This window comes from Abrus precatorius, unplaced genomic scaffold (assembly GCF_003935025.1).
Source record: "Abrus precatorius isolate BTA unplaced genomic scaffold, Abrus_2018 Scaffold3, whole genome shotgun sequence".
NCBI lineage: Eukaryota > Viridiplantae > Streptophyta > Magnoliopsida > Fabales > Fabaceae > Abrus > Abrus precatorius.
In genome coordinates, this window is record NW_020874373.1 from 36020010 (window position 1) to 36030976 (window position 10967).

Below are 10967 nucleotides of genomic sequence, written 5' to 3' on the forward strand. Positions count from 1 at the left end.
ATGATTCCAAATTGCAAAAGAAATTCCCATCCCATGATCATGATTCCACTTCAATGAAGTTCTCGACATCTCTCTTTCACTCATCTCTTTTATGGATTTATAATATAGAATTCAAGTGTTTTTACCCTGCAATAGCTTGATTTTTTAGATGGTTAATTAGTGACATGGTATCAAAACCTCCGTCATTAACCAACTTTGATCACGAAGCAAGTCTAGTTTAGAAATATTGTTGCTTTTTAATATTCATGCTTTTTAACTAAAAATGTCATAAATTGGTATTTTGTTCTTTTGTCAATTGAACTTGTTTCTGTTCTTAAATAGCTGAAATTGCTTTTACAAAATCAACAATATTATTTATACATCTAAATTCATACATTTATCCCTTACACCTACTATTTTATGGGAAATAAAGCCAATCTCAAATCCCTTTTCTTTCTTACCCAAAAATTATAGGTATGAACAGGAGAGTGTGTGAGTAAAATACCCATTATATGATGGTTTAACCGTTTCTTAACTTACCCCCCCCCCTTTTAAATTTTTATTTTTATTATTGTTATTATTACTTTTGCATCACTAAACCCCTTAAAATTTGGTTAAAATTGAAAAATGTGACTAACTCCATTAGAACAAACAAATGGTTAAGGCATGTGACTGTTGACAATGCTTGCTAGAGGGAATGTCTTTATTTTCTTAGCCAGAACAACGCATCACACCGTTTCCTAAACTCAAGCATCGATGTAGCTTTCTTTTATTTATTTAATTTTTGGTCAATCATCGCTGTAGCTTCAACCATCAACCAAGCCTTAATCCTTTTTGTTCCTTAAATTTTCATCCAAAACCACTTAAAGCCCAGTTCAGGATACCCCGTATTATATATTACTGCCGCAAGGTGCAGCCCACAATTCACTGGACTGTTTTTTATTCGAATCTATCTACTTAACACCAATCTATCTATTTGTTTAAACGTATGAAAATTATGCTGATCCCAAAAAACAAGTACGTGAAAACCATATAAGAATAATCAAGTTTAATAGTTAGCAATCGAGTGACAACTTATATTTTATCTTTTACTCTTGACCATCTAAATAAAATCTAATAATCGATATTATAATAAAATGTATTTAAATTAACCTTAACTATAAATTTACACTGAAGCATTTACCATTAAAATTTACAAAAATTAATTTTGCTAACACCAAAACAAGGACTTATACATTTAAAACGAGATAGCTGCGTTTACGGCAATACGTTTTGCCTTCAACAAACTGTTACATGTGAATATTTACAACACACGTTAACAATTAACACATAATACATTACACTTTCTAAGAAACTGGAAGTATTCACGAGTAGAGGGGAAATGCAAAGATATACAACAATGACCAAGTTTTTCCACATTAAGTGAGGTAACTACTACATAGATTAAACGATGTCAAACATCTCATTATAACTCATATCTATAGCCAAATCACTGACTTCTAAACATTTCTTAATAATTTTACACATAATTTTCGGTCTCTCGCTACCTCTAGCACTCCTAATTATTATCAATTGAATTCCTGTCCACCAAGGTACCAATTTTAGCTTTAGGCATGGCTAGATTAATTACATGTTGAATGAAGGCCGCGGTTTCGGTGGCATATAATAAGAATCACCACAGTCAATTGGAGTTTGTAAAAGTGGATTACATCTGTCAAATATTATACGGCCCCCTCGGCCAATTCTGCCACTGAATTTATATGAATGTGTTGACACCCCATTTTCTGTAAAAGAATCTGACGGTGGAAGAATGCCTGCCATGGCCAACTTCTCTGGAAGTAACGGTTTTGTAAACAACAAAACTGGCTCCAGAGGATCCTGCATATTCCAAATGCAATAACGCAACCATATTGAATAGGTAATAATGATAAATGTTAAATTTACAGAAAGCAACTGATACAAGAGAAAATACAGTACACAAAAGAACGAAAGGAGAGGAGGAAAATATTAAAAAGGGAGAACCAATTAGTAAATTACCAATTTATGAGGCCACCCATGTGGGATATATCGCCTCTTGAATTCTTGCTTTGTGAACATTGCAGGCAGGTTAGTATCATAGGAAGGTAGATTCTGTACTGCAGAAGGCCGTGTATGAGAACGGATAGTCATGATATCTTCTGAATCAAAAAATTCCTCCTCGGTGGACACAATCTTTGAAGAGAAGGGAGTGAATCCAGGAAGTGCTAAGCTGTCTTCCAAAAATTCAGTTTCATGCTGAAATAGAGAACCATATATCAGTCCACAAGTTCAAGCAGACTACTCCTTATACATTTTCCATGTCCAAGTAAATTATAATTCGACATACTAATATATGCACAAGCTACAACAAAGTTCCTAGAGAGGATAAGATTGATCTGGCTAAAGTGCATAAAATGATTTATTTTCAAGCAAAAAAAATTCCCCTCCAGCACCCCACCGTACTTTTAGACTAGGGGCCAAATGTTAAAACTATAATTCAGCAAAAGTATAATATATATGAAGCGCTTGCATTGTATTGGAATGGTGACTTGTGACTTCATTAGCATTTTCCATAATTCAGTGATGAGTCTTATCCTTTTAAAAAATACTCCATTAAAAAGTGAAAATAAAAAAAATAAAAAAAAAAGTTTACCAAATACACTAAAGGTCATTTTCAGCATCTGAAATCTAATCAAAGCAGCCTATGCTTAGAGACACAATATAACAAGCAAGCCTTTTATTCAGAATTTCCCTCTAAAATATTATCTTCTCCATTTAGTAACTTGCCTTAAATCTCCCCCCGCCCCCTCCCCTCTAAATTTAACATCTAGTTTGATTATCATTAGCGAAAATTACTTTCAATTACTATCAAATTTAAAAAAAAAATGGGTATGGGAGTGCCCTAAACTTATATTATAGGTGTTTAGATATTAAAAAATTTTGCTTTCTAATAATTTTACAAAGTATTGTAGTAAAGGCTTGTAATCTACCCCACACACCAGGAAAAAAAAAAGCTGGTGTAAACCTGCTTGGGCATAGCTGGCTTAAATATACATCTTTTATTGAGAAAAAGAAGAAAGCAAGCCAGAAAAATAATACAAGTACCTTGTACTTCATTTGCATCCGTTGTAGTGTAACTTCACTGTCCATCACTTTTCGTTTTTTCTCCTCCCGCTAGTAATGATCAGATACCAAAAAAATAAGTAGAAAGCAAAAGGATAAACAATATAAAACAGTAGAAGTCTCAACAAAAAAATCAAAGCCACCTTGATCAAAGCTTGCAACAAGCTTTTTGCTTGTTCAAGGTTGCGCCTAACCTGTTCACAGAGAAAGATTAAAATAAATTCTGTACAGCATATTGGGGGGGGGGGGAGAGATCTAATTTGAAAGGAAGAAAACAATTTGAATAGCCACTTTTCTCACTTGAGAGTAAGTTTATCCCAAATTTCCCACACACAAGAATGGCATTTTAAGAAAATGGGAAAGTGAAGCAATGTTAATTGCTAGATAAAAACAATGTAAATACAATACTAGGCTTTTAACAGAGAAAAGGGTTCAAGCTCATTTTACTGACTTCAACCCAAGAACCATAACCAATTTAAAGGAGGCTAACCTGGCGAAGCTTTTCAAATGATTGCACATTGTTTTCTCTCCTTTGCATCTGGACAGAAAATAAGCATTCACTCATTTCCATAATTACGAACTAATTTCGACAAATGAATGCCTTTGAGGAAAAAGCATTTACTCAAAATTGAGGTACAATGAAAGCTAAGTTTTCAACCTACCCTTCTCGTGTGAAGCCTGTGGGCCTTTTCCCTTGGCCGAAAGACATTATATGGGTTGGTATCGTTAGCAGGTGGAGGTGGCTGAACAAAAAATGCAATTAATATTGTCAAGTAACTGTAGCTACCACAGAAAATTTTGAATACAAAATGGATCCAAGAATGAATAAAACTTGCTTATTAGAAGGAAAATTAAGTAAAAAATAGTTGCATTCAAAGAACTGTAAAATATGTCACCAGTCATCACTGGCATGTCTTAAAAATGCCTAAATAACCAGAAAAGGACAAGGTATAAGAAATTCAATTATAATCCCTGATAAAAAATTGATGTAAAGGCTGGTTAAGCAGACAGAGGAAAAGCTTAAAAGAAAAATTATAAATTGCTTAAATTCTACAAAGATATTGTAGCTGAATAGACTAAAAGAATTCAGAAATCACAAATCCAATATATCAGTGACAAAATATTAATGAGCTGAAAACCAACCTGCAAACGTCGCAAAATTGGCTTTTGCCACCTTTCTCGCTGCACCCAAAATAAATATGGTAAACAAGAAAAGATAGTCTCAAAATTATAGGAATTTAGATATAGTAGGAGGAAAAAGTAGATAAAAGAGATTGAATACGCTGAGATTTATATTGACTCGTGATAATACAAGGGTTACAATGGGATGCAAAATACATAGCAATAACCCTTATTTATAGAGATAGATCATAATCCTAACTAAATAAGAATGCAAATCATAAGACAATAAGGAAACATGGAAACCAAGGAAATAGGAAAACTAATCCTAAGAGATGACAATAGATATTCTAAAATATTCTTAAGATATAATGTTGATATTATGAGATAATTTTCATACATTATAACATAGATAACATAAGGCATCAACATTTTTATGAATACTGAAAGTAAGTGCAAGAAATCATTATGTATCATTACTTATTGTAAGAGCAAACATAAATGAGAGAAAGAGAATCCAAAATTAAAAGTATCTCCAAGTTCTTAGTATATTAGTAACATGTAAAGCATATTCAAGCAGCCTGAAATACATCCCTCCATATTCAAGCACTCCACATTCAGTCGTGAAGGTGGGGTATCACAAACCCTGTTCAGTACAATTTCCAGTAATAGCCTGAGGCTCATAAGTGATTGGAAGTCATTCAAAAAGTTAACTCGAAGAACAAAAGGAAGCTTATTCCTGATAGCCTGAGGCTCAAGCCATACCTTCTCTTTCCAGTAATCATATCCAGGCTGGATAACTGAATATTTGATCGACTGGGCTTGTAGGGCCTAACATTTAAAGAAAAGAACTTTTATAATCCCAACAATAAACATACATTACAAGCATCATATGGCAAAAAAAATAAAAATTAATTGCAGAATAATTATATTAAATGCATTCTTAAATTTGAAAGATGCTCCAAGTTCAACAGTATCAAGAATTTCAATAAATATTAGCCTAAATAAGGAAATCTTTGTGGAAAACAATAATTCCTTGATATCATCAGACGGTTTAGAAGCAATAGCTATATAGAATAACCATATCCAACCAACATATAATTCATGATGAAGGGTGTAAAATAAACAAATAAAATATTCAACTTTTTTACCCATCAAGAACAGTATGAACAGTTTCATGAATTAATATTTCATCATAGAAAATGAAATTTCATAAAACAGAAAAGCAAGAAGAAAGTATACACAGCATAGGCAACAAAATGCTGTTCTCTTGAAACAAACATACGCAAAATGACAAAAAAGAAAGGTAATAGAGAAAATAAAAAAGTAGCAGGGATGCCATCTGCCCAACTCTACAAGTCATAAGGAAACACCATTAATAATGCATATTTTCACTACAACCAAGTGCATAAAATGCAGACTGCCACAGATTTCTGGGCCCATTGTTGCCAAAAACAATATACAGAAGCATATAACAGCTGTCAGTAAGCAAATAGTATCAGAAACATTAAAAAACTACAGAATCTAACAAGTATCACCTCAATGGCAGCATCAAGACGTAGCAGCACAGGAATTGGTGAACCAAGAGTAGGTGTTAAAACTCCAGCTCTTTCACGGGCCTTATGATCCAATACCTCCAACTTGAAAATAAGACTCTCAAACCTATTTACCAGACATTAAATGAAAACCAGAGGAACAACACAACATCAAATGTAATACACATTTGTATTTATATTACAGAATGATTTAAAAAGATTAGTGGCAAACAGTTAAAAACTCGGTATATTAGAAGACTGGCTGAATTTGAATAGTTTTGGAGCCCTAGAAGCTCCAACAGGAAGTCCTGCACAGGGACTACCATTATGAGAACTATTATGCCTTTAAATCATCTATTCTTTTGGCCAGTCAGAATAAAACTGAAGCTCTCTATGGATCATGAACTATTAACCAACTTAAGCGTCACAAAGCAGTAGTTGAAGTGTAGCTGTGATTTTCTTTTAAAATGACTCTTTTGTATCAAAATATTTCATCCCCAACATGGAAAACTTATCCAGATGCAAGGCAACAGATTAACAGATCCAAACTTAAGTCATCTGAAAATGATGCCTGCTACGAAATTCAAGTATTATGACTAGCTGAACATTTATGGGGAACCATCAATGGGTTACGCCTTCAGAACTTAAACTTTATTTTCTTGACTATAAATGTATCTCCTTTCATTGGGAAAACAGAGACAATTATATCTAGTTACCTATGTTATACCTTTCAGAAACTGCACAAATTGATTTTAAGAGGGAGCAGCCACAACAGCAGGTAGCAATTGAATTTTTAAAGACATTTGAAAAACCAGGTGGTGGTTTAACTAATTAGCAGTTTAGCACTTCAACCAATCTCAAGCACCTGAATTGGGGCAAGCTTCCTGGACCTGTAACATGGACCCACAGGAAACCTGTCGCTCTTCAGATGCAGCAAAATCACAGGACACTCTTCACAATATTAAAATTAGAATTTTTGCAAGGATAAATAAAGAAAAAAAAATTCATGGATTAGTTGAGGATTTAGTGAGAAACCTAGATCAAATGGATACTAGTCCAACTAGATCTAGTAGAGTGAACAAAGAAAATTTTTGGAGGGAACTGTCAAACAAGACCATCTTCAATAAGGTTTTATGTATAATAGATAAAGCTCAATGGCATTAATTTATCCATATAGGTGATCCCATCTAGGGAGATAAAACTTGATTATTGTTGTAGAAACTGGAGCACATTTGGAATAAAAATCTAGGGTGGGTTCAATGAATAATTTTCTTTTTACCATATGGTTATAAACTTGTAGTTTTGAATTATCAACTACTTGTTAAGCAGGAAAACTTATATGAACCTTTCAAGTGATGACTTGAGCCTCTATAAAATTTTAGCTATTTGTTCTCAAGGAGTGGCCAAAAACTTTTCTGAAAAAAAAAATAAAAATTATGCCTAAGATTTTAATTACTTGATTGACCTAACACAGTTGAGCTCAATCAAAGCTTTCATCTTCACCATCTGAGCAAAGGTTGGTGCAGATTATTGTGCAGAGCACGAAGTACAGAATAACAGAAGCTAAAACTAACCACAGTAGCATATTATAACAGTTCTGTCATGATCTAAACAGTATGCAAGATTCTTTGTATCACAGAATCCCAACTCAAAATCCAAAATCTCGTTATTAATTTATACACCATAACAGCAGATTCAGTGTGACAGAAATGATAGTAAATTAAACAATTAAATTAAGCCATTGTCAACAGTACCAACTGGACTTCAAGCAATCTGAAATCATACTCTTGGCAAGAGAAATAAATAAAACAATAAAAGCAAAATAGAATGATCGATGAAACCTATTAAAAAGTAACCAGACCAGAATCTACCAAGTACCAAACAAAAATTAATTTATTAACTGAAATCAATGAATCCATAATTCAGTCTAAAAATTTACATTTCAGGTGTCAGAATGTTCCTTTCTTTGTTAAACTCTAAAAGCCAATCTTCGTCTTCATTGTCCAAGTCATACTCAACAAACTCTCCAATCTCTGTCCGAGCTGCAACAATTGAAAGAATTTCCAAGAGTTAGGGTTTTCAAACAACCCTCCAAAATTACCCTAATTGAAAAATCTATGTTGTGGCACTGGCAGCACCTCCTCTAGCCCGCAAGTACGAATTTGGTTGAGAGAAAGTGCAAGAATAATCCCTTTCATATGTATCCACAACAACAAACTGAGGTATAGGTATTTCAGAAGCCCCTTTCTTGTTGGGAGTGTTGGGAACTGGATGTACCTAAGAAAAATAAATACAAGTTAATATTAAAAATCCATACTCAGGAAGCTTTGTTATTTAATGAAAGCGGTACATATCATGAGCTTTTTAGACTGCAGGCCACAAGTGAAACACCCAAACAAATTAACTGGTTTCTTTTCTCCTATCATTCTTTGATAGGGGACCAGAGAAATCCATCATAATTTTTTTAACATATAAAATTTCAACTGTCAAAACTTTCACAAATATTTTATTATGACGCAATAATTCTTAAATAACAGATTGTACAGGTTAACATCATCAACATTTTCATTTTGTAAACAGAAAGTACTTGTGAGTTAATAAACTAGAGTACAACAGTGAAGCTCCCAAAGCTAACTTCAATCCAATGTATAAGTTAGAACTTAGAAGACAGATACAGGTAATTCAAAAACTTCCAGACTTAATACAACCCAAAATGGTAGCTGACATACACCAAAAGTAAACCGATTAACCGAAAACAGTTGCAATTAAACATCACCAGGAAGCAAGAAAGTAAAACCCTTTTAAGGCAAAGTGCCCCGTACCTCATTATCAACCTCAGGAGCTACACGTAACAACTGCGAATTTCGGGTAGAAGTAGGAGTCTCATCATCATCGAAGTCCTTGATAGACTTGACAATGGGGAGCTTCTTGTGAATGTCAAGTGGCCGTGGCCTAAAAGAAAGCCTAGTCATTTTCTGCTCATCAGTTTATCTTCACTTGTTCAGTTTCTATGCCACCCCTTTTTCTGCCCCTGCGTTTCAAACCAAAACTGACAAAGTCTTAATCACACTAGCAACCAAAATCACACACACATGCAAAGATTGAAAAGCTGCCTGCATCCTCTAGCAACACAGTTACTCAACCAACATAAATTACACGAAACACCGTATTAATAACAAATCTGCACTGTATCTGCAAATGGACATTTGCATATTCAGCAAAATCATTCGAAAAAGCCAGTGGAATTCATAAAAAGAAATTGAATTTTTTGGTCGGAAACAGCAAGAGGTGAAACGGCTTGTTCAAATTCATCCTTCACACACAACCACGTGTTGAACATGAAAATGTACCAGACGCACACGACAAACAGTGAGAAGAAAAAGAAAACCTCCAAATTGATTGATAGAAGAAGCACAACTTCGATTGCACTCACAGGTAGCCGCGGACGATTGCGTCAATCTGAGTGGTTCCTCACTCCCAGAGTTTTCAGTTGAAGAAAAACCCTAAATTTCTCTCTCCCTCTCTGTTTCTCTCTATGTTATCCAAAGCTTCAGAGTTGTGTTTTCAGTGTGTCCAAGCCGACCGAGTCGAACCGATCCGGTTCAGCAACGAGTCATCCCGAGCCGGAGCAATGTCTAGACTCAATCCCCTAAAGCCACGATGATGGGCCTGCAGCCGCCCGATTCATCACAACAATTGAATCTCAATCGTCAGATCAACATGCGGCAAATAAAGCACAAAACTTAAGTGATGGGTTTTGTGGTGTTCGTGTATTATTTTTTTTATAAATTACCTTTTTTCATTAACTATTTTTTAAAAAATTACTAAAACAAAGTAATATTTATTAAATGTACAAGTATATTTAAATTAACATGATTTATTTTTTCTATAACACTCAATGTGATTTTAATCTTAATCAGTCATTTTCAAATAAATTTTGTTCTGAAAAAACGATATACACCAATGAAAGATCCTGTTACGTATGAAACTTGACTAATCATATATTTTTAAATTGAGAATAGTATGTACTTGGAAGCAAACAAAAAGTTGTTATAATATCATATTATATTATTCAATGGTATTAGACATTTCTTGATTACTGATTTACTTTATTATTATCGATACAGACAAAATATAGAATATTTAGGCAAAATTTGCTATTACAAAGTATATTTTAAAAATGTCACATATTATAAAATATCTATATTAAAAAAATACAACTAAAGATTCATTCCGTTTGCATGTCTAATATCATCTCAAAGTATTTGGATTGTTTAAAATAAATTTTTTATATTTTTAAATGGAAAAAAAAATTTAAAAATTTTATGACAAAACTTTAACAATTACTTAAAAAAATGGTATGAAACATATATTTAAAGTCGTATATTTGCGTAATTATTATTCATTATTTGCAATTAACGATTGGATCTCTAACTGTCTTACAGGTAAAGAATAACTTCAACAATGATTACAATAATGGGTGACGAGTGTGTTAATTATGATAAATTATTGTGAAATATTAACTAATTAATCATATTTAGCAAAAAAAAAACTAATTAATCATATAAATAATAAATTAACAATTAGATAACCAAGTTTATGAAGGATTTTGAGAGTACAAGGTAGGGTAGGGTGGTTTTGTCGGCGTAAGATCGGTTGGTGGGACCCAGATGATGGCGATAGTTAGTTATGTTACGTTACAGACACACCGCACCGACCTATGGAACGGCGTCGTACCGGGGTTACCTGAGGGCTTTTTTGTCATTTTGATTGGTGATTGCGATTCCCGTGCCCTCATCATAAAAGCATTTGCTTGCTTCCTCGTTAAAAAAGCCCTTCGTTCTTTCCCCTACGAAACCTTTTCAGACATAATGTAAATTACTTTTATATGTACATTTTTTTTTATATTTTAATTTCTCTTTTGATTGAATTTTAAAAAAATTCGTTATATCAGTTTTATTTTCAGATAAAAAATCAAGAATCATTTGTAAGTGTAAAAATTTTAATACTAATTTTTACTCGTGATGTATGATTGTTAACTTGTTATTAATTTTTTTTTAAAAATTACGTAGGATAGTGAATATTTGTGTCACTAAAAGTTAAAATTATTGGATTTAAAGAATTAAAATAAAAAAATTAAAATTTTTTATATAATTAAGCTTTTAAGTAAAATATTGATTAAAAGTTGATGAT

The 10967-nt window shown here is 33.0% G+C and overlaps 1 protein-coding gene across 7 annotated transcripts; it reads right to left on the reverse strand.

Moving 5' to 3' along the window:
• Positions 1-1214: 1214 nt before the first annotated feature.
• On the reverse strand, positions 1215-9311 carry LOC113863699. Of its 7 annotated transcripts, none has more exons than XM_027497360.1 (13): positions 9163-9311; positions 8597-8805; positions 7913-8051; positions 7714-7816; positions 5778-5901; positions 5005-5070; positions 4264-4302; positions 3783-3863; positions 3611-3658; positions 3264-3314; positions 3103-3171; positions 2017-2253; positions 1215-1857 (listed from the first exon to the last, which is right to left on the reverse strand). In XM_027497360.1, the coding sequence occupies exons 2-13, from the start codon at positions 8744-8746 to the stop codon at positions 1606-1608; spliced, it is 1359 nt and encodes a 452-aa protein (XP_027353161.1). In that variant the 5' UTR covers positions 8747-8805; positions 9163-9311; the 3' UTR covers positions 1215-1605. The 7 variants fall into 7 exon arrangements, with proteins under 7 accessions (XP_027353161.1, XP_027353165.1, XP_027353162.1 ...); XM_027497361.1 differs by having other exon boundaries at positions 1281-1857; positions 9193-9309; XM_027497358.1 differs by having other exon boundaries at positions 1281-1857; positions 9208-9305.
• Between the last annotated feature and the right edge of the window lie 1656 nt (positions 9312-10967).

What these genes read in the sequence shown, in the direction of transcription:
- LOC113863699 (XM_027497360.1), bottom strand. Translation starts at nt 8,746, where the DNA reads ATGACTAGGCTTTCTTTTAGGCCACGGCCACTTGACATTCACAAGAAG. An exon ending in ATGATTACTGGAAAGAGAAG is followed by an intron (nt 4,303 to 5,004) that starts GTATGGCTTGAG and finishes TTTTGGGTGCAG; the next exon opens with CGAGAAAGGTGGCAAAAGCC. An exon ending in TGTTGCAAGCTTTGATCAAG is followed by an intron (nt 3,172 to 3,263) that starts GTGGCTTTGATT and finishes GATCATTACTAG; the next exon opens with CGGGAGGAGAAAAAACGAAA.